This window comes from Diadema antillarum, unplaced genomic scaffold (genome assembly GCF_040938485.1).
Source record: "Diadema antillarum isolate AM-2024a unplaced genomic scaffold, OU_Dant_1.0 scf00000145, whole genome shotgun sequence".
Taxonomy (NCBI): Eukaryota; Metazoa; Echinodermata; class Echinoidea; order Diadematoida; family Diadematidae; genus Diadema; species Diadema antillarum.
The window spans coordinates 736,122-761,227 of NW_027271034.1; the positions used below are offsets into that span (position 1 = coordinate 736,122).

At 36.4% G+C, this 25,106-nt stretch overlaps 1 protein-coding gene across 1 annotated transcript in view; it reads left to right on the forward strand.

The window, feature by feature from the left end:
- The first annotated feature begins 7,273 nt into the window (after window positions 1-7,273).
- Window positions 7,274-25,106, forward strand: part of LOC139721540 (poly [ADP-ribose] polymerase tankyrase-like) — a 66,028-nt gene continuing 48,195 nt past the window's right edge. Inside the window, exons 1-9 of the mRNA XM_071632855.1 lie at window positions 7,274-7,695; window positions 15,861-15,920; window positions 17,815-18,004; window positions 20,586-20,852; window positions 21,476-21,655; window positions 22,403-22,417; window positions 22,508-22,649; window positions 23,307-23,487; window positions 24,723-24,826. Of these exons, the coding sequence (XP_071488956.1) occupies window positions 7,651-7,695; window positions 15,861-15,920; window positions 17,815-18,004; window positions 20,586-20,852; window positions 21,476-21,655; window positions 22,403-22,417; window positions 22,508-22,649; window positions 23,307-23,487; window positions 24,723-24,826 (1,184 nt within the window). The 5' untranslated portion in view covers window positions 7,274-7,650. The remainder of the gene's footprint in view (window positions 7,696-15,860; window positions 15,921-17,814; window positions 18,005-20,585; window positions 20,853-21,475; window positions 21,656-22,402; window positions 22,418-22,507; window positions 22,650-23,306; window positions 23,488-24,722; window positions 24,827-25,106) is intronic.

A 25,106-nucleotide genomic window follows, 5' to 3' on the forward strand; every position in this document is an offset into this window, starting at 1 on the left:
ATTGTATGTAGTCCTCGGTGTGGGATATAAGTAAAAGTGTGCAGTGCAAAATAAAAACAGTGTAGATCATTAGTATAAAGTACTTTCCTTTTTAGAATGTTATGATCTTTAACTTTTGCATGATTACCATTAGTAATATAAACATGATTGAAAATAAACTCACACACACAATGGAATTGACAATAATAAATTAGTGAAGAATCAGTATTAGAATTTATAGAGAATTTTCCCCAAATTGGAGGTTGTTTTGTAGGATAACCTTCTCAAGAGTGCAACAGTGCAGTGTCCCTTCCTAAATAATCCAAGTTTAGATGAAAATTTGTATTGTTTGACTGTCATTTGTCAATCACAGCTGATTCAATGTATAGCTTGTAGCTGTTTAGATCATTGTCTATATCATTAAAGGCATAATTTACCATTTGAAAATGAAACGAAAACCCAGTATTAGTGTTATAAAATAGCTCTAAAATATGAGTTAGGGATAGAAACAACCACTGTAAAAATATGAATCTATAAAATCGATCTTCAGTGTTGTTAAATATACAAAATGTGAGCAATAGTTATAATAAAAATGCTTCTAGACTAAACCGTCTACAGTTACGGTTTATTGAGAAAAATACAGATATATCCTTATATTTTAGGCTTTATTGTGAAAATTTTATATGATAGCATGTTTTGTGGTACAACAGACGTACACATGTGCATCAAATGTCATATCTTGAAAATTTTTAAAATCGCCGTTCCCAAAGGTAAACAGGACCTTCAAGTAAAAATAACTCATTTCAGATCTGCAATTAACAGTTAGCTCTATTAATCCCCAGATGTGAGGATGTATCTTGTGATGGATGTTAATGAATGATTATGGTGATGCTCTTGAGAAGAAAAAGATGAAGTATGAGTGCCGTGAAATTGAGATGCTTGTATTAATTTGCAGTAAGCTACGTACAACATACGTGTCTACTTGACTTTCCAGTACAACAATCATGTGTAACAGTCAGGTACATATGGTCCTTATCTTGTTCAGATTTTGTTCAAAATGCACCGACCAAAAGCCCTTTTTTCACTGCTTTCTTTCAAAGTTTTGTTTTAATCATCTTGAAAGAGTAATCACCTCATAAATACTGGAATTTACAGTGTATTTCCTTCTAAATGTATGGCCTATTGTATGTTTTGACAAGTATTGTTCAGGTTGAAGGGTACACTGTATGTATGCATATGACATTACAGTTTTAACTGCTCATGAGACCTGAGAGACTTACATGTAGTTGTAACTTTTTTTTTTAATATGAAAGGGATCAGCCTTGGGCTTGATACAGCTGTACTCATTGAGTTAGTACGGTACTTTGCTGTATTTCCAGATGGATTTTACAGAATAATGGTATTTATGAAAGTGGAATAGACATTTATAGGACTTACATGGAACTGAAAGTCCAGTGTTTAACACAAACTGTGCCATCTACATTATATTTGATTAGTTAAGTCAGCATATTCTAAAAGATGCACTTAAAGTTCAAGAACACTGTACAAGTACCTGGATTAGCAAACAGTATTTGAGAAATATTTCTGAATTTAGCTCTTTTAGGAAGTGGCTCTTATTTGCCAACTTGATGTCTGATTTCATATCCATAGATTTAAGAGTAACTACACAAACAAAATGCTGTGTAGATATTGCATAGTGTCGTCAAATTATTATTTATCAGTAAATGACTTTTAAATCACATAGCGATAAATCTGCCATTGTCTAATGCAAACAAACCATAGCAAAAAGCAAACACGCATAGATATATTTGCACAATATTGTGTTTAGAGACAGTAGGCTGCCATACCATGGGGGCTTCACCATCACCAAACCTGAGTTATACTCAACATGGTTATAACTCCCTCTATTGGGCAACAATGACCATTTCATGACTGCACATTTACTGTCAGTCAAGGCATTATGTAGCTCACAGACGTCCTCAGTCGTTTCTGGATACCGCCACGCAATGTCACAAATTGAACCTGGCATAAAAACCTTTAATAGCACTGACATATCTTTTCGAGATATGCTACTCTCAATGAGATAGGGTACATGAAAACCACACAATGGGACTGTTGGCCAAATATTTATATGGGTAATTGATTTATAACATGATTAATAGGACTGTAAACAGAGGGAAGCTTGATGTATCTAAAATTGTGAACATCATTAGCATTGAAATCATTCATGTCACTTTGAGTATCAGGGAAATTAGCTTGAGCTTTTCTTGAATTTGTTTTGAAGTGCAATTCCAACACCATGTTGAAGTAGACTGTAAAAGATAAAGTAAAGTCAAACAAGCAGAAAGATAGATGATGTTTCATGAGAATCAGACACAAGAATGTAAAGGAATAGTACCAGTTATCGTGAATACGTACATGTAGTTTCACAACAAGTGCTACAATTTGTACTGTATGCCATCAACTCAGAAATCTCTAATCGCTGTGTGCAGAAAAATGTGATGAAAGCTATGACTTCTGTCAACTAGAAAAGCAATCGGAGAGCACAGGCCTCCGCCAGGCAGCTCATACATGTAATTCTTATCCACCGGTACGACATGTACATGCGTGCTCGCCAAATATGATAAAGGAGCCTTGTGTTTACCACATCATTATCAGCTTTCTGTTGCTTTTGCAAACAGGCAAACAAACAAACAAATGCCAACAAAAATATAACCTCCTTTGTGAAGGTACTCTAATAAAACAATAAGTATCTTGGGTACAACTCTTTCCTCTACAGTCATCATGGCAAAGTTATTACAACATGTCATGCACCAATATATGATATGAAAGAAATCAATAAGATCAAAGTATCATTTGTTTCCTTTATTTCCTTTAACACATTTTCTATAGACACCTGCCCAAGTGTACTCAAGACTAGTCTTCAGTGGGTTAATACCAAATTATTATGATGAAAATTTGTTAAAGATACAATGATAATTTTTGTACCGAGGTACATTGATCGAGGCATGTCACCAAAATGCACAGCCTTGTATCATGCACTCCTAACAATACAACATATGTACAGATTGATAACAACAACATAATGAATAAAAAAAAAATAGATTGATAAGTGCTGTGTATTGTATGGAAAATTGTAAATGTACTAATTATAAACTGAACTTATTAATTGTAGAGTTACAGATAACACTGTATAAAAGGTTAACATTTGAGTAGACATTTTTATACTATAGTGTACGTTGTAAAGAGCTGTTTCTTTCGATTTCATGTCAAAAAAAGGTTAAAATTTTAGTCAAGATTTGTATTTTCGTCTTGAAGTGACATGTCGTGAGGACATAACATTTATTGCCTCATCTGATTTCTATACATGTACTGTGTAAGGTTGCTACTGATATCACTGCTTTGTGAAAAATGTGATACTGTAAAAGTGGATGTTTTTGCGTGACTAATTTTTTGCGGCTGGCCTTGTCAGAAGACTTTTGCGTGTTTTTAATTCCGCGGAATCAAGACATTACAAACTGTAAGTACTGGAACATGTGGCATGCAAAAATATTCGTGTGCTTTTATTTTCGCGCTTGCTTCTCGTTGCGCGAAATGCGCGAAAATTTCCTCTTTTACAGTACTCCATAAGTCCACAACTTTCTCAAATTTATGTCCAGTGGGAATGAAATTCTTACAACCTTTATATCTAATTGTAGTCAATTTGTCAGTCAACTCGTCATCACTGCTTTTCCTGTTGTGATGTGCATTGTACAGGTGTGTGTTTGCATGTACAATGTATGTCATGTGTGTTTGTATCTTTGCATTTTTAAAGCTCTCTTTTGTCTTTGAGAAAATGCTGCTGTAAGAGATACTTAGAACTGGTCACTAGGGCTTCATGTTAGTCTAGTGACAACTGTGAATATTCTCATGAATTGGTAATATTACATGCTTAAATTCCATGCACAAAAAGTCATTGCCTGACTGTTGTGAGTGGGTAACATATGAATCTACTGCACTGATACACATTGAGATCTGAACTGTTTGCTGATCACAGAACAAATATAGATGGGGAAAAAAAAGTGCCTGAATTGAGAGTATTATAGGCTCGCGCACGTACAGTAGTGATGGCTTACACTTGTACAAAAGCCTATGCACACAATGTAATGATGGCCATGACACCATTACAGCATGTTGTATGCACATGATAATGGTAGACTCACTTCCCCACCCCCACCCCCACCCTGCGCTCTTTGGACTCTTGTGCAGTGCTATAGTGATATACATGTAAGTGCATGTCATGCACATTCACATGTTGGCCTAATGGATCTTTATGCCTCAATCCCCATGGAGAGATTTGATTTTTTTTTTATCATGCCTGCAAGTGATATTGAGACAAGTCTATTTTCTCTTTGACTTTGAATTTGGTTGTAAAGCGCATTGATCAGTTTATTGGAAATACACTATAAAAAAAATTACATAATAATTATTATCATGAGGGGACCGGTGCTAATTGAAAAATATGTACACATTAATTGATTATAAATTGAGTGAAATCAAATCAACAGAATGGAAGAAGTTTCAGCAAGCTATCTTAGTAAAATGCTGAAGTTTCACATGTTTCGAGTTGCAATCACATAGAAAAAAAATGTCTGAATTGATGATCATGTCATCACTTTACAACTCTTCCATTGGTTTGTACATGAAATTATGATCAAAACTTGTCCTTTTGGTTGATAATGTAGCAACTACAATCCTATTACTTATAGAAGTCATCATTGCTTGTTTATTGCAATGTGAAATGTGATTGTGAAGGATGCAAGTTCTCGTGTTCTATTCCTTGCAAAATTTAGTGAAGATTGGTGTGGAAGTCAGTGAAAGATTTTTTTTTTTTTTTTTTTTTTGCGGCCATGACATGAACATCATTCTAAGTAATTTACTGTACATACAACATTTTACATGATTGCTGCTACTGTATAAGCTGTTATTTTCGTGAATTTTGCGAATCACTGTTGAATTGCAAAAATGTCTCCATGCGCTTTGTTAATACAGCATTAACATAAAGGTCGGCATACTAGATACTAGATCTTGCGAAAATGTCTATTACCTTGTCATTAGCGAAAATATACTATACGCGAAAATAACAGCATATACAGTATGTAACTGTACATCACTGCTGCGAAAACATGAAATTTGAAAATTCCTCTATTGTGTAAACGTGATATTTTAATATTCCTACACTTGTATCAATATCCTGACACTGCATGATTGTGTAGATGTCATCACTTGAAGAGATGAATGATTATACTTAAACTGATATGAAGATAAAAATTTGGAATGCATCATTTTGTATCTGTTTGGTAACTTTCGTTTATTTCATAATCATTGTGATTAACACTTTCATAAATTTTGGTGGAATCTTGTAATGAAGGATTTTAGTTATAATGCTTATTTTTTTTTTTTTTAAATAAGATTACACCAGAGTTTTCTATCATGTTGTTGGTTGCATATGATTAATGGATGATACATTGCAACATGGAGCCATATGGTGAAGTGTAGAAATATCTGATCAGCAGGATATTCACTGGTATATCAAGGATACAGTAATCAGATAAAATGAAAACATTGAAAAAGAAATCTGTTCAATCAATTTCCTTCACACGAATGATAGAACACCATTCATCGTATGCATTGTCAACAGTCTGTAACTCGGGCAGGGAGTCCCCTCGAAGAAAATTGCACCATACTGCTTACATTTATATTTGTACACTAGTTGCCTTTTTTTTTGGGGGGGGGGTTGTTCATTTTTATTTATCTATTTTTTTTTTTGCATGCAATGTTCTGATGTCTTGATTTCCAGGCAGATAATCACTGATCATTTAAAGCAAAAGAGGAGAAAAATTAATCACTGGCACTACATTGCATATTACAGTGGATACTAGATAAAGAATGTGTTCTAATTTGCTTGCAAGAAAAGATACCGTTCTTAACAGTGCCTCAGATTTTTTTAACAAGTACAATATATATCATACAGGTGGTATTTGATTTTGTTCTATTTAATACCTGGCGTATTCCAGAGGAAACAAGCATTTAATTTTTTTTTAATGTCTTTATTCAACGAGCATTTTAATCTTGATAATGTAAGGTGTACACTTTTGTACAGTGTAATTACTGTACATGAAGTTCCATAGATGACAGAAATCTACACCTTTTTCTGAAATAAATCCAACAAAGTTCACAAATATATTTTAGACTACGAGATACAAAGATTGTACTTCTTTTGCATTTAAAACTGTGTCTAGCCATAAATACACTGTAACTATATTTCATTCATCTTCACTTTAATTTAACATTTATAATGTGTTTTGTACTTGTAAATGACATGAATATACAACATTTGAATGCCAAATGAAATGTAGGAATTCAGGACGTTACATATTTGACTAGGAAAATGGTATTCCCTGTATTTTATGCTGTATGAATATAGTAGTAGCTTGACAAATACCAATGCAAGTACTTTTATCAAATAGCAAGCAAGGAACAAAATTTTCGGTGAGATATAAACGAAAGTGTTCTCATCATGAGTAATTCCAACATGCAGCAGCCTGCTTGTGTAGATTCACTGGTCCATGCTAGGAGGGAATAAAGAGCCGAGCAGAAGAGATCCTCAAACTTGTTTGAGCTCGCAGTCTGCCTAGCTGTTGCCAATTTAAGGTTTGTCCAATGTGCAAGGATTGGTTTATGTGTCATGCTGATATTATGTATTTCCATATGTTCTCACTGTACAATAATGTATGCCCAATCAGGGTGTTGGCCAGAGCCCATGTACATAATCTTTTATTTACATTGATTCATATCAAAACAAGTCTTATGTTATAGGAGGTGATGATTTTTGTTCAAGGATAAATGGATTAGAAAAAAAATGAAGTGTAAATTAAATTTTATGATCTGAGCTTGCTTTGTATGCCAGTCCATGGTACTAGCCACCCTTGATGATTCTAATTTAGTAAGCATTACACCATGAAACAGCCCATTGCGAACATGGGTGAAAGCAATATCCCACGCTACTCACAAAGCAACTGCTGTTGACATAGGGGCTGCGTCAGAACCCCCAACTGCTGCTGTACTTGTGTACCCAAGGCCATGTTCATCATAAATGGGGATAAATCACTAGTGTAGTAAAGCTGCCTGCAAAATTGGCACTTGTCCAAGAGAGATCACTGACGTTCAGGTTGTGACAAGCAGGGCAGTCTGCTGAGCAGCGGAGTCTCGCTGAGCTGTGTCGTGCGCTCACGTCACCCATCCTCACGCTGATTAAATATCAGCCATTGAGATATATGCTGCACATGAAAATGTGTGCGTCCAACAGTATAAATACTCCTTGGCATTGGCCAAACTACATCTGATTTCAGAGCTAGCTGCCTGCCTTTGAAAGCACATTACTCCTGCTGCTCGTACATATTTTGTACCTTCCTCAAAGTCGTTGGAGGAAAAAGGCACATAGGATAAGGAAAGGAAAAAAAACCAAAGAGGGATTACTACAGTTATAGAAATTGATGTTGCTTCACAACCGTTTGGGTATTGAACAGCAAGTACAGCCAATATTTTTGACGCGAGACAAGCAGCTAGACGCTTGCTGCCTTTGGTGGAGAAATCAGTTTATCAGTGTTTGCGGCTGACGAGCTCTGCGTTATGGCTCCCGGCATGTGGCTGCGGCGATCCACAAGCAGATCCAGGGTATGTTGTCTAGCTGTGTGTGTTGTGGCTTTGCCCACATTCCTATCTGTTGTTATTTCATGTGAGGGTGTACTGTAGGTGGTCAGACTTGAAGTTTGCCTCTGTGGAACACACTGCTTATTTTGTATGTTCTTTCATAGTAATGTGGTGTGCACAAAACCGTGATTTTGTCAAGCAATCTTTATTCATATTTAAAGCATTTCCCATGTCTTGAAATATACATATTTACAAATAAAAAATTCAAAAATTGCAAGGCCTCTTGTCACTACTGGCACTCAGGGGGGAATATTGAAGTCTGAAGCAGATACCATAAGTTTTGTGCAGGGTGTGAGTGATATGGAAACTTGTCAGAAATGAGAAACCAGTATTCTAATATTCTTTTGTGTGTGTGTGTGTGTGAGCATGAGGGAAAAGACAGTTTTTTTGTAGGGAATACCTTTATCAGGAATGTGACTTGACATGTGCTGTAGTATCGGCTACAGAGAGTGTTTTCCCGAGGAGTATGGTTTATTGGTTGCTACTAAAATAACTCTAGATTAAAATGTCAATGATGACTCTGTACCCTTTCCTGTATTGATGTAATGCTAGAGTTGTGTAAAGCTGCCTTTTTCCAATATGAAATGTGGTAACAAAGTGTAGCTCTTGCTTGACCTTTTTTTTTTTCCAATTAACTTTGAAATATCTCTCTCGAAGAGCAAGGTGTTGTATTCCACCCCAAGAATGTGCATTGTCCTGTAAGTGGAAGGGGTTTGTCAAAGTAAAGAATTGCTAGAGCTCCTAAAATTACATGAGGCAGCAGTAAATAAGTGAGTTGCATGTATGTGTGTTTGTGTGTATTATATCATATGTGACCCGTCACACCAAAAGGATCTGAAAGTCGCTGACGGCTGAGCCGAAAAAATCTAGTTAAAGTCAGATCATCAAAATCAGTAAAAGCCATCGACTTTCTGTTTTTGACATAATTTTGTAGTCTAATGTTACGTCTACCAACTGCCGAAATTTAGAAGGTAAATGATCAAAGGAAAGGGAAGAAATTAGCGTTTTCGTGGGCCATGATTTTCTGTGTTTAATCGGAGCAGAAATGTGTCTGACAATTTGGATTTAGCGCTGCAGATAGACTCCGCCCCTAGCAACAAAGGAGTGACCTTATTGGTGAGTGTGTTGCACCCCGGTTACTGATTGGTTGTGCATAGATGGCTGGCGCTAAGTTTGAATGGACATCGCGGAGGTTGCCAGGGGCATACCTTCTATTGTCAACAGGTGAAAATTGTCTTTACCGCCCCTTGATCATGATTGTGTTGGAAGGAAAATTTTGAAGACGGTTTTCTTGAAATGCCGATTTCCTAGACCACTTGACATGCTCTCTTAAAGGGAAGCAGTCCTGAGATTTTCACTGTACTGATAATTAAGAAGAGTAAAAAATATAACCTTTCACCAATTTATACGCGTGGACATCAAAAATTGTCTCCGTACGCGATTTTTAAAAAATAATTCCTGCAAGCGATCGTGTAAGAGCCTGCCAAAAGGTGCAACATCATTGATGCCCTACTCTCAAGTTGACAGCCGTGCCTCAGAAAACCAATTTAAGTGTTCAAAATGATCATATCTGATTTTTTCATAAAATGTGACAATATGTGGTTTTATTATTTCAAACAAAATATTTCAAGCTTATTTATATATACAATTAATATAAAAATAAATAGTAAACATGTATTTATAAATAACTAGGGATGACGAGCAGAACACCGCTGGAAAGAGTTGTGCATCGATGACGTATGACTCTCCGCCAAGACTTGCTCATTTGCAGAGTCACACTTTTTTAACCGAAATGTACGAGCTTATTTGGTGATTTGAAAGTTTATTTTTGATGAAAGTAGTTCATTGGAGGTACCAACAACAACATATTTTTTTAAATTTCGTGAGGACTGCGTCCCTTAAATATCATTGATATCTTCGCAACCGAGTACTTCTATGAGTTGTGTTGTTTATGCAGTTAAAGAGGAAGAGTAAAGGGATAATGTCATGTCATTTTCAGAAAGTCGACCTCCCCTGACTTTCGGATCCTTTTGTTGTAGCGGGTCACATAAAGGATACTGGTAAAAGAGAGAGAGAAAGAGAAAAAAAAGGAAATAAGGAATGTGCTTTCTGTTACACAATATACAAGCATACAGTAGTGAAAGCACATTGGTACTTACCAGAAAGCTGAGAGAGCTACGAAAGGAAAAGGAAGTGTAAGAGGGAGAGAGGGAGAGGGAGAGGGAAAGAGAGTTGTTCATAGCACCATGAATGGCAAGTGGGAGGGGTGGGTATACCAACGCCATGTGTTTACAATGGAGTGCTTGAAATGCACTAGTGCTCTCCTTTGGGTAGATTCAATAAACTGCAGACACAAGGCTGTACACGTATGCTCTCATTTGAGACCAAAGGGCAAAGTCTTTACATTTTATGGCTTTTCAGACATCATAAGTGGTTTAGTATGAATATAGTAATGACGATATGGTTATGATTTTATAAATGATAGCAATTGTTCCTAATACAAATTCACTTACAAGGTGTATATATTTTATATTATTTTTTAATCAGTTGATATGTACGAGTCACTAGTATTGTCTCTTGTTTCAGAAATGGGTAGTATCATATTCAAAGAATTTCATTGTACGTGTATATATTCGAGCAAACTATACATTTGCTAGGTTGCAACTACATGTACGTGCAGTAAATTGCTAGTTTGTGAAGCTCTAGACATTGGAGTAGACTGGATATCTGTAAATTTAGCCAAGTTACAACGGAGAGTGCATTCAATGAATTGATTATGTCAACAGCTGTCAGATTAAACATTCTATGTTCTCATCAAGAGGAATGCATACGAGGTAGGAAATAGATTTAAAGCAGCTTTACATTCATTTGCAACAATGCCCTACAAAATGTACTTACAAATTTGTACCCATAGTTCTGTTTTTAAAAACATAACAATGCAACCTTGTAATGTCCTGCATACTGTAGGCACTGTCCGTACTACTTAGTACTGTATAAGCTGTTATTTTTGCGAATTTCGTGAATCGGTTGGATCGCGAAAATGTCTCCATGCGCTAGGGTACTAGTGCATTTACTTTAGCATCGGCATCAATTCACAAAAACAACATCTCGCGAAAATGTGTATGACCTCCTCGTTCGCGAAAATATCTGTACGCGAAAATAACAGTGTACACAGTATTAAATGTATAGCAAACACAATGTCTTTTTTTTTTTCGACCTGAATTTATGAGTGCATCATAAAACACCAGACATTTTTATTTGAATCCTTTTTCCATATTTTATGGCTACGAAGTTGTATAAAGATTATTATATACTTTCTTTTTAAATTCCAACTGCAGTTGAATATTCATAATTGATGAGCTTATAAGTTAATATATTTATCAATATTTTTGTAAGTTCAGTGCATGATGGTTTTTTGCAGTGTGAACAATAAACCAGAATGCATACATGAGTGTATTTGTGTGATAAGGCTTCGAATTTATGTTTAAATTGTCTTAAAATGCACAGCAAGTTTTGAAATTGAAATTGATTGTATTTGCTAACAGTCATATGATTTATTGTAAATCACAAGACTTCTTGGAATCTTTTGATTTTGATATTCCACTGCAATTGATTGATTGTGTTTTTTTAAGAGAGTTGCTCATAAATTTGCCAGTACCTGTCCAATAAATAAAATATTTTAGTCATTACTCTTGATTGATACATATATTTCAATAGCTCATCACATTTGTCTCATTGCAATGAGTGTGATCGAGATGTACTTTTGTATTTCAGTATTCAGACTATACCATTGAAGACTGTGGTTGAATGGCATATTTTGCATTGTAGCATACAGCTTACATATTAGTATAACTGCATGCCAAAATTGTCTTTTGCATTTTAATCGCACATGATCTGAGCCAACAGTGTTTCAATGAGGAAGGATATTTACAGAAATTAAGGATTTTTCCTGGCAAGTCATCCAGAAACACATACTGTACATGTGTGGGATGAAATTTCAGCTAGTCTAAACTGGAAAACGATTTCATGGGCCTGCTGGTGAGGTTTTTTTTTTCTTTCCGTCTCTCTTTCTCTCTTTTACTGCATGTGGACAAGGCTTTGTAATTTTCAAATTAAAAAAAAAATACTTCTGGAACATAAATAAGAACATGATCAGTGCTTTGTACTAGCGCAAGTACTACATGCACTACAATGTATGTATGCTCCTGGCCGTGTAATTGATGACTAACAGCACATTCATGACTACAACTCTGATTGTAAAACTGTTAACAAAACTTGCATTCTTGCATAATTTACAAGGACAAGGCATAGTTTAACCCGATTACAGCTTTTTGTAGTAAATGTAAATGTATAAATAGTACTACTATCAAGCAAAAATGTGATACATCATGTATATACTCAATATTTAGGCCAACAGTTACTATGATGTTAATGTCATGATGCCTGTTATGTACCGTCAGTGTTCTACACTTATGGTCTTTACATGTTGCATGATTCTGTCATGGCTTAAAGTACAGGTACAAATTCACCAACCCAACACACTATGATTTCGTGATTCTTCAATAAACTATCCAGTGAATCTGGGGTGCAAACTGAATAATCCTATGCCAGTGTTCTACATTCTACCACCCACGCTCACGGTGGAATGATTAATCACATTTTCATGTCACAGTGCCTCACAACACAACACAAAGGTCACGAGAGTAGGTACTTCATACCATTTTCTCCCCTTTTTCTGGTTGACAGGTATTATTTGGTGTAAATCATCTGGTGATTTTACCAGTTTAGTGCTAAATTCCATATGATTTGTTCAGATATTTTTAGACTGTGTGTGTGTAATAAAGTGTATTATGTGAAATCTGTACATTTTTGTTTGATGTTTTACATAATTTGTATTTAGTATGTCGAGTCAATGATTCTGTTTTAAATAGTAAGTATAATAGTAGTAGCAGACAAACTACAGGAAGAAAGACAGTCGATTTCTTGTGTTAATTTAATCATTAAAATCACAGATCAATTTTTCTTGTTAAAGTAATATTCATAATTTTTTTGGCCACTAGAAAGCAACTGGCATCACTGTTTCATTTTGCTGGTATAAAAATGACTTCATTTTCACAGTCACTATGGGTTAAGCATAGCCTACAGTATACCATATTGCTAAGTGTTTTATAAGCCGCCGTGTGTAAAGAATTGCAATCAAAAGGGATGCCTTTCAAGCGTACTGGAAAGTATGTTGTTCGGCATGCCAATTTGTGTATGAATACCTAATGCCTGCAAGCTTCCTTCTACCTCTAGAAATTATTAGTGTTCCATCAAGAGTTGGCTAGACAATCAGGTCGTCTTGTTCCTCTTTCAGCATCTGGTGGATGTGGATAATATGAATGTGAGGTCAGAAAAAAAAAATGACTATGTACATAATTCAACAAACTGTTGCAATTTTCTTGTGAATACTGTTATTATGTGGATGATATCAGCACAAGACTGCTTTTGAGTTCTCATAAGAGTAAACAAAGATATTTCAAGACTTTGTTTTATTGATTTATTTCTTTTAAATGTAACAGAACCATACAAGAAGTGTTACACAATAAACAGAGTGATAGATATACAAAGCCCATCAACAATCAGAGCAGATTTTTATTTTGTTTTGTTTTGTTTTGTTTGGTTAATGAATGCCCAACTTCCCGTTTTTAGAAGCTATTCAGTGTTCTGTTTCAAATTCCAAACAAATAAAAGAAATTAGATGATCAAAGGATGATTTAACATTGTGGAATTTACATCTTTATATGGCATACACAAGATAAAGAAATTAATGCATGCAACTGATTTATGAAGGATTTCTAGATTATTACCAACATATTTTCTTAAAACTTGCAGATGTAAGGTAGTCAAGTCAGTATCAATGTAAAGGATACCTCTTTTTTCATACCTCACTGAATAATAATGATAAAAATGTCTTTAAATAGATTTTTTTTTTTCATTAAACCACACACACAAAAAAAATCTTGTTTCAAGGCTTGTGCAGCCAAGAGAGCCAAATAAGAAGATTACAGTACGACAAAAATTTTTCGCATGCATTCTATTTTGCAAATTTCCGGGAACTAACATGCCTGCAAAAATTTGTGTGGACATAATGTACAGTGTAGACATCGAGTGCTGGTGGCAATTCGTGAAAAATTCATGCCGCGACAAACACTGCCGGCTCCAATTAGCGAAAAATTTTATGCCGCGAAAATTTCTTGCTGTACAGTGTACTTGATGTCCTCCATGTACATTAGGAAGTGAACCAGGTTTTCCTTTATAGTTTATACATGTGTGTGTGTGTGTGTGTGTGTGTGTATGTGTGTGTTTGTGTGCCCCCATGGTCCCCATCACCCACCACCACTGGTTGCACAAATCATGCATTAGTGCTAGAGGAGTCTCATATGAGAATGGGCACATGACTTTCCAAGGTTGCACTCTTTTTGGTCTTGATTGCATTATTTGGATCCACATAATTTATTCATGACTACCTAGTAGGGGTATTGACTGCATAGTTTCTACCAACTCAACAAAAGACTAATTCCAGAGTGTACATGTATACAAATATCTGTATTTTTGGATGTTGTGAAGCTTTTTCTTTAGTCTTATAGCACATATTTAGTGGTCTTTTTGTTTGTTTGTTTGTTTTTATCGAGGGGAATCAGTATGATACAGTACATGGTAATACAGATGAACACCTGTATTAGTATATATAAGTGTAACGGGTACTAGATTTTGTTAGCTGGCTATTACTGTTCCATAGTGTAGCATCAGTACTGTGCAGTGTAAAATGTGTACCGTCTGAATGATACTGATTTCATAAATTTGCAATGCAATATGTGCGTATATTTGTGTTGATTGATATGTATTTGTAAATTGTATGTGTGTATGTGTTTTAAGTTCTGTCCTGAGGATACCTTTAATACATGTATGAGAATACATGGAGATACCTCCATGTGGATAAATTACACTTTACTGGCATATGTTCAGATGTGCCACAGTTCAATGTGTTTGAAATGAGTCTTCTGAGTGTATGGTGTATCTACAGGGTCCACAGTAAGAACTTACATGTTATGATTCTGTATCAAAAGTACAAAAGGATCATTTAGTCCATGAAATTTCTCCCATTAATTCCACCCTTATGTATGAGCTCAAACAACTCACCCAAGGGATGTATTATAGATTATGCTTGAAGGGCCTTTCCTGTGATTATGTATATTGATGTATACATGTGTGTGTGTGTGTGTGTTTGTGTGTTTGAAGTACATCAAGTACATGCCAGATATTGAATGTAGCTTCTCAGGTCCCTGCCACAATGAAACTTGACGGGTGACTCGTTCCAAATATAACACAGAGCAATGGGCAATGTGTGCTGGGGCTCTTTGTCAGGGGAAGGACAAGGCCAAACTACAAGTGCATTTGTTTGTTTAGTCTTGCAGGGAGGCTGGGGTAACCGTCTGATATTTGCCGTAATTCAGACTGCTCTAGCAGACCGCCCTGGGAAGCTGAGTGTGTGGGAGGCGTGGCAGATAGACAAGCATGTGATATACCATGTGTAAATTCCATCAGGTTGTGTGCATGCATCAATGATTACGCTACATTCACATGTACGGTTGTAATAATGTTAATGGATGAAAATGTTATATTGATTAGGAGTCGACTAGTATAATCACTTCAGAGTACATTGTAGCAGATGTTAAGGTGTAGGCCTACCATGCACAAGTGCTTAGAATGTACCAGCAGTGCTGATGACAGAATGAAACGATATGCATACAAAAAATTGCATATTAGTCTACTGATGGTGACTCCAAGTTTTTGTTTGTTGTCATTTGGAATGTTTCATCCTTTTAATATGAGTTTTGCCAGAAATGTCAAAAGTCTTGTGATACAACTGAAGGTAATTTGACTGTAAGTAAAGCTTCTGCAAGAGTGAGTATTTGTGCTTTTTTTCAACATTTTGGAGATGATTCTTCGTGCTGGTCTGTCAGGTCTGTGTACCAGCCAAGGGGTCAAATGAAGGGCAAACAGTAAGTGAGATATTTTGATATTACTAGTTTAACTGAAAGCTCACATAGATAAATCATCTATTTTCTTGCAATTATTTCTTACAGAAAAGGAGGAAGATGGCTGATGAACAAGAGGCCAGTACAAGCAGTGCGACACCTCCCAAGGTACTTACAGTCTGCTGTGCATTTATCTTACAGGCAATGTGCCATACAGGGAAAACAGTTTGTTTATATTTCAATCTAAAATGTAATTGAGCATACCACTGTAGTCATGCTGCTTCCATGTGCAGGAGTAGGACTTATTGCTTTGATGATTTATTGCAAGCTATTCTAGACAACTCTCTGTGGAATTAATTGATACTTTATGCCATTAGCGTTGAGATTTTGCTCTCAGTAACGGATGGATTCAGAGCTTCTGATGTGATATCTATGCTGCAAATGGAAGATACAACATAAATGATAGACAAAAGGTTTCACAAATAAAGAGCAAGCTTCCTAGTCTCTGAAAAGCTGAAAGGGTATTTTTCATACATGTTGGTTGCAGTATGGCTTTCAATTTCATTATCACTTGGATGCATATTCATGATTTCTTTTCAAAATAGAAAAGAATAAAAGAATTAAATATCACACTGATTAAAAAGTTTGATACTTATTTAATTTACATGATACACAGGCCCCAAGAAATACATGGTTGTAAATTTCAGAAGATGAAATATCATTATTGTGGACTGCATATTGAAATGAGAATGAAACCCAAATATATGTATTAAAAGCTGGATGTGAATTGAGTGGATGCAGCAACATTAGTACATTGTAGAACACATCATTGACAGTTTTAGGAAAATCTGATAATCTGTACCAAAGTTTTACAGTTCAGATGTGGCCATTGCTGGATAACATTTTATGACATCATGATATCATGGACAAGAATATAAAGAAAATATAAAGAAAATTCAACATATTTTCACTTTTCTAGAGCATAATGAAAGAGCACTTGACTTACCTCTTTTAGAAAGCATGGGGAATAATATTACCTTTAACATACATGTCAATAACAAGTCATAGAAACGTGCACTTTATGTGAAAATGAAATTTTGTAGAATTCTCTTTGTACAGTATTTTCTTTTTATCATTCTCCGTATTTAACATTAATGTAGTAATCTTCTCATCCAGTGATGGCTGCACAAAAATTAAAAAATGCTTAACTTTTGAACTGATTGTTCTATTTTCTTCAAACTGCCACTAATTTTTTCTACTAATATTGCTGCATTCACTCAATGCACATGTGTATTGGGTATCATTCCCCTGTAAGTCTTTCCTTGAAGGAGACCGGGTGATTTTTAGACTTCTACATTTGAACATCTATAAATGGGTTATACTGGGTGTACAGAGTTTATGAATTTGTGATTTGGATGGAGAATAAGAATGTTCTTATTATTTTTAACAAATCACAAGGAACAAAAATGATGTCATAGCAACCTCACATAAGAATGCATGAGTGGGGGCTCAATGAAGCAGAACAATTATGCATGAATTTTACACCTGATAGGTTAACTTGTAAAGCAAGTGGTATGGCAGGTAATGGAAACATTTCTACATTACTGGAATATGTAAGCCTCCTATGTAATCATCCTCATTCAGTTTATTATGTTTCAGGTGTTTTTTTAGAAGATTATTGGTTTATCTGCTCAAGTACCACAATAAATTCCACAAATCTACACATGGCACTTCATGCATATCACGTGAAATTATATAAATTGTCTAGAATGTCCCTTTAACAGCACGCTACAATATGTACTCAATCTGGCCATGTACACGTTAATCAAATAGTTATCATTGCACTTACACTGTATCAGTGTGGTGGTCATGTCGCCTTTAGAGTGTACAAAATCTTGTGGGATCAATTGTTTTACAAGTTATAGAGGGATAGGAAACGAGAATGATAACTTGAAGGTCCTCTATCAAATGTAAAGGAAACTGATTGTCATCATATTGCTGTCGTGGTCATGTTTGTGGATTCTTATCTAAAACAACTCCTTTTTTTTTTCGTGTTCTGTAGAAGCGATCTCCGTCCAAATCCGACAGCCCCCAGCGCAGCCCCAATGTCAAGCGCAAGCGGACGCAAGCAGAGCGATACCAGTCGGATGTGGTGGAGGCATTCTCCAAGCACTCCAAGACCCGCACTCCGACCTCTGCCAAAAAAGAGGTGTACTTTGGGAAGGGTGCCTACCTGGCAGTCCGCAGTGAAGGTATGATACAATGATACAAACAAGCATTGTCATATCAAGAATTTGATATATTTTGTGTAAAATACCTGAAAATAGTTAATCTTGCAGACTTGTTCTTTTAATTTTGCTTCTCAGATTTCCCACCATTGCTGTTAAGTATATCTCCTTGCACCTGGAAATGGGTTTCAGTCGAGAGATAAAGTGCCTTGTGTGCTGTTGGTAGTATCAGTATCACTATTTTGATTGTCCTTCTGTGATATGGGAACTTAACCCTATGATGAATTAAGACTGTAATTACCACAAAAGTTTTTAATCCAATTTGTACCGTGTAATCCTCCTCATTGCAGCCTCGACGTCCTTGGAGTTGGTAACTAGATATACTGAAGATTCATTTCTGATCATATCTGAAACCTAATAGTTTATTATTCATCCGGGAGGAAAATCAATATCTTGGGCAAATATTTACAATGTGTGTGTACTGCAGCAGCTGAGTATAGTATGTCTTGATGATAATGGGAATGTCAGGACCTCTCAAATAGGGTCATGGGCTTTTGATGGTCCTACGCTATAAATCTGCACAAGTCATTCCTTTTGATTACAATGTCATGTTGTGAAAGGTGCTATTTTTCATTCTCGTTTCCGCAATGAAAAATGTTCTTTGTGTCAAGAATTCTTGAAAGGGTGTAGCCTGTATGGATGAATCTGACTTCAGAGTACTGTAACTCACAGTGGTCATAACTGGGAGTTTCCAAAGAAGAAGAAAAGCACTTTCAATGGGTTTAATGCAGTGGGCCAGGTGCATTGATATGTTGATATCCTTTAAAGGGGAAGGCTAGTAACTGATCAGTGGGAATCAGTGGAAATGCTGGGAGATGATTGTTCCAATCCTTATGGGATTCATTCAAGAATAAAATTGTATTATCTATTGTTGTGTGAAAATGATTTGCTTCAGAACGGTCTCATATTCAAGTAATGTGCAGTTTAATGCTCCGTCACTGACCAGGGACGCTAACCTGGAAGCATTAAACTGCACATTACTTGAATATGAGACCATTCTGAAGCAAATAATTTTCACACAACAATAGATATACAATGAACTCTTGAATGAATCCCATAAGGAGTGGAACAATCATCTCCCAGCAATTCCACTGATTCCCACTGATCAGTTACTAGCCTTCCCCTTTAAGCATACTTGAAGCCCCCAGAATTGCCATGAAAAATGGTACCCAAGCCAAACTGGTCTATTTGCTAAACATTTCAACACTCGTGATGGAAGTATTGATTTGATGGATTCGCTGAGTGTATGTGCATAGTGGAAGACAAATTTACAATGTACTTTGACATGGTAGTACCAAGACCTAGCATATGAGAGCAGGACCACCCAAAGGCTGTAGAAAGAAAGTTTGGACAATTTTGCAGTACTCATGTAGAGGCTGACTGAATTTGCTGTGATCAGTTTATTGGGCAAAGCTTTTGTATTCTGGACTACTAGTATTACCAAAGATAGGCAAAAAAAAAAAAAAAAAAAAAAAAAAGTGTATTGCAGAAGACCACTTCTACAATGTACTTGGCATTTGTGTGATATCCCAGCATCACAATTGTAACATTGTTTTGATTGCAATGAAAATATACCTTGGAAATTAGATAGTGAAAGAAATTTTGGCGTCACAAGCCACATGAACTCTGTTGCTTGCACTTAGTTAGTTTTGGCTTTCTTCCAGTCTGTACTGATCAATGGCTTCAGATGATATGAAAACAGTTTTGATGTATGTGAGTGGGAGTATTTAAAGTGGTTTCTTTTGGCTATCACTGTTATGGCTTCATCTGAATGTACCAGCACATTGTGGGCAGTACAAGTGCTACTATGATCATCATGGGGTTGGTGCATCAGATTTCTTCCCCCATGTCCAAGCTTTGCGTCTCTCTTGGGTTTTCTCTCTTGCTCTACTTATTGAGCAAATTGCATGAATCATGTGAGCTGATGAATGATTCGTAACGTCTTGGAAACAAGCCAATGCTCAACCCGGTGAGAAAGTCTTATGGAGACTCTCATCATATGTCTGATCATTTCTGCTCATGTATGATGTGATGTCAATGTTTTCTTTCAAAGTATTGTAATACAAGGAAAATTTGCAAAGCTGAATTTCTTCCTCATGGTGGGGGTTTTGCAGGTCTATAAGATTCAAAGATGGCCAGGTGTTCAACTATGAATGACTTGACATCACCTAAACCTATGCAGCTCTTTGTATGATGTACCTTGTATTGTAGTGAAGCTGATAATGCTAACTAAGCTGATATTGCTGCCTCTTCCCTACATGTTGTTTGTGATAAGTATGTTATGAAAACTGATGAACCATGGAGAAATTGATGGAGAAATTAAGAATGATGATTTGTGAAATAGTTTAATGAGGGAGAGTGGGAAGGAAGGTTGTGAACAGAGAGTAAAAGAACAGACCAATTACCCAAGGTAGTGTTTTCTTCATTTCTGCATCCTTCATGTCTGACTTCATCCTGAAACCCAGTCATTGTTCATCCTACGTATGTCAAATAGATAAGCCAATGGTTTACCTTGCCATCCTTATTATCTTTTTCTGTACATCAGGCGGATTTTACCTCTGTCAGACGCTGAAGTATGTGTACGATCACAGCCGCTCCCTCAACATCCAGTGGCTGGAGGAGACCAAGCATGGCATCTACAAGATGTCCTTCCTGGACGCCGTTGACCGCGACAGTGTGCTGACCCAGGTCCAGCTCAAGCCGGCCGGAGAGAAGGGGCTCAAGAAGCTGCCGGACAACGAGATCTCCCGCATCGAAAAGATTCTCAACTTGTCTGTCAAGAAGGAGAAGGGTCAGCTCAGCGATGCAGATGGTAAGTCTGACGGAGAGAGAGAGAGAGAGAGTGAGTGAATGAGGGAATAAATTACATAATATATTCATGGAGATCATGTATTCATTTGTACTTTAAAGGAATGGTACAGTTTTGGTTGAGATGGGGGATTCAGATTTTAACTGTATGCAAGATGATTAGAAACCACCTGTGAAATATTAAAGAGCATACAAGTGTAATAGATGTTCAAAGTTTATTTGATGAGAATCGGTTTTGAAATGGCTGGGATATCCCAAAACAAAGTAAAACAAAGTGGTCCTAATGAAACATGGGTCCCAACTTTTATTACGACCTCTTTGATTTTGGCTATCTCAGCCATTTCAGAACCAATTTTCATCAAATAGACATTTAATTTCTCTTAGATTTGTATCCCCTTTCGTATTTCATCAGAGGTTTCTCATTATCCCACAAAGGTGTGGGAAACCTGAAGCCCCATTTCATCCAAAACTATACCATCCTTTAAAGACATGAAGAATGCAATTTAAAAATCACTCTTGGATTGGTTACCAATGAAAGATTTCTTAATCGAAAAAGGTAACGAACTTTGAATAGTTTAAGATGAAAAAATTTGATATCTTGCCACTTGGTACAAATCCATCTTTCAGGTCGGGCTTCACTTGATCAGCTGTCTGAGCAACTTGCTCAAGGGAAGAAGGGCAGAAGGTCAACCACCCCCAAGAAACAGACACCTGTCACCAAAAAGTCACCAGGTAGGGCCAGAACAGTTGCCACGAAGGTTCAGAGGAACGCCAAGCAGCTGAAAAGAAGACAGAGAGTTGTGAAAGGTATATTTGTTAGAATTACTCATTTCTTTAGTCATTCATTCATTCTTTTATTTAATGCTTTCTGTTTTGTCTGTTTATGTGAGCATTCACATTTTATGTACCTTTATCTGTTTATTCACTTCATTTGCAATGTATATCTATTACTTTGTTTTTCAAACTTATTCATTTCACAATATCTTGAGGTCTACACAACAAAATCTGATTAAAGAACATATCAAATAGTGCCAGAGGATTACTAGAAATAGGCAAGTTACTGTCTTAGAGAACACACTGACACATTAAGTATACATACTGTGTGTAATGTGTAGTGTAATGTGTGTGATGATTGTGTCATTTTGTGTGTTGTGTGTGTGTGTGTGTGTGTGTGTGAGTGAGTGATTTCTGACTAATCTGTTCAATTGATATTCATTCATAACATCTCCAAGGTTGATTTTTTACTGATTATATTGCTCATCCCGCAAAGGTTTTTTGTTGTTGTTTATTTAACCCATAATGGCCTTGAATATATCACCTTTCATTTATAGTCATTCATGATATTGTTATTACAAATTGATGTTTATTGCTACATTTGATGCTCAATGAAATTGCGAATATGTCACTAGAAAAGTTTGTCATAGTTTAGCGCTTGCAAAGATTTATGAGAGGATTATGAAATATACAAGATGTATTGTTCCAATTACTTTTTTTTTCTTTTTTCGAGAAGTTGTAAGGTAGTAATGTCATCAATTTTCCTCTTCATGACCACAGAGAAGAAAAGGGGAGGTGGAAGGAAGGGCAGGGATGCTGGGAAGGGAAGTAATGTAGTAATGCCATCAATGTTCCTCTTCATGACCACAGAGAAAAAGAGAGGAGGTGGAAGGAAGGGCAGGGATGCTGGGAAGGGTGGCAAGAAGGAGAAGGAGAAAGGAGGCCGAGCCAAACTGGACCCAAACAGACGACTGGTGCCCAACAGCAAGATTGAACTCGTCAGCAAAGATCCCATGTTTGAAGTCAAGTAAGTGTCTCTGACCCATAGTCAAGTTTAACAATCAGCCTGATGATTGCAGTAAGCTTAGTAGATATAAAGTGGGTTGGAAGATGTGTTAAAAGCCAGTTTTGTGCTTGAAATATGATTGTGAAAGTGATTTTGCTTGTATGGTCTACTTATCGCCTTTTCACAAAATGAGGTCATTCAGTATTTATTCCATCTTGCGTGATGAGCAGTGAATATGCCAAGATCATGGCATGTTTCAAATACTCAAGATTCCATTTTTATTAAGTTAGATATACTCTTATTCTGTGACAGATTTGTAACTTCTCTTCTGAATTGTAAGAAGAGGTTGTCATCAAATGCGTCAAAAGTGCCTCTTCAAACTAAATAATACAATCAATTGTGTTCAATTAAGAGATTTGTTATCATCAGATAATCTTGTTCAAATCAGATAAGAGTCCATGCATCATTGATGTTGTAACAGTTCATCAAATCCAGTGGAAAAGATTCCATGATAGTCATTAGCATGACTCAGCTTTTGGTCGTACATTGATTATTCTATGTTGCCTTCTCTGTCTGTCTGTCTGCCTGTCTGTCTGTTCCTGCTGTATCTCTTCCTTATCTCTCTCTTTTTTCTCATTCCTCCCCTCTCTCTATTTCCCGGTATGTTACACTTTACAGAAATGAAAACAGTATGCCTGAGGTCTCACGCATCGTCCAGTGCAAGCGTGCCATACGAGCTGTGTTGACCAATGACATGCCCCTCCTCAAACAACTCCTGGCCAACACCAAACAAGTGCCTTCTGTCTTTGCCAAGAGGAGTGTGGCTATAAGGGAGAATGCCCTTGACTATGCCATCAAGGTACAGTGCCAAAGGACAAGCTTTCTACAAAAGTAGTATTCCTCCTTTAGTAGCTTCTCACTTTTAAGCAACTCTTCACAACAGATTCTTTGAAATCAGAAATTTTGATGAGCATGAAACCTGCCGAATTTTGTGAGGAGCCAAAATTTGCAAAATAAAAATGTGTGTGAAAGTACAGCAAATCCCTGTTTTACTGATACATGTGGTGTGCTTGTAATTATTTTTAATGGTTGGTAATTCAAATGTGTTTCATGCTGTGAAAAAGGTTGTCAGCTCCAATACAAGAAAGGTTCATGCAGCAAACGTTTTTGGTTTTCCAGTACTTGAGACTTAAAGGACAAGTTCACCTTCATCAACATAAGGATTGAGAGAATGTAGCAATATTAGTAGAACACATCAGTGAAAGTTTGAGGAAAATCAGACAATCCGTTCAAAAGTTATGAATTTTTGAAGTTTTTGTGCAGTAACCGCTGGATGAGAAGACTACTGCAGTGTATGAATAACTTAGATGTCACATGCGTACAACAATATAAGGAAAATACAAAGAGAATTTCACAAAATTCCATCTTTTCAAAAAAATACACATTCCCCTGACTCGTTACCAACAAATGTTATGGGTAATATTATTCCCCCTGCCTTTAGAAAGAGGCAAGTCAAGAGCTCCTTTATTATGCGAGAAAAGTGAAGATATGTTGAATTTTCTTTTACATTTTCTTTATACTGTTGTACGCATATGACTCACAAGCTGTAGTAGTCTCCTCATCCAGCGGTTCCAACACAAAAATTTAAAAAATTCATAACTTTTGCATCGATTGTCCAATTTTCGTCAAACTTTCACTGATGTGTTCTACTATTATTGTTGCATTCTCTCAATCATTATGTTTATGAAGGTGAACTTGTCCTTTAAGAAATCGTGTGAAATAAGGGTCTGCCTACAATGTAGTAGTGAGGAATGAAAAAAATGAGGTCAACTTGTCTTCATTTACGCACTGCTTATGATGCTGCATCTTTTCACAGTGAAGAAACATCCTTTCTGTCACTTTGATATTGTAGTAATATCTTTGGATACTGACTTCCAGTGGTGAATGCTTATTTTGGAGTAGTGATCATGAGGTGACATATCCAGCTGATCTTCATAGCTATTGATGAATGAATGGAGTCACCTGTAGTAGGACTCACTTTGTGCCACCACAGAGTGTGATTTTATTGTTTTACTCTCATACTCCCCATTGCAGGCAAACAGCCAGTCCTTCATCAAAGCCTTGCTGACTGAGATCAACAAAGGCACCCGACGCTGCCCCATGCCGAGCCACAGCCTGAAGAAGGAGTCCACAGGAAGGTGAGATGAGATGGCCGGTTCTTTTCTCATAGTATTCAAACTTGATTCAATAACAATAACAAAACAAACTTAATACGAGACAAAGTCTCAGCATTCTGCAGTTTCTTAGGTCCAAATTCACGAAGGTGGTTTAAATTTGAATTTAGTCCATGGACTAAAATAGCGTGAAATAGGCATATCTGTGCGCATTTGTTGATGGTCATGTGTTGGTATACCCACAATCATGTCGCGTGCATTTACACTGAAGAAATTTGCATAGACCATGGTCTGTATCTAAACC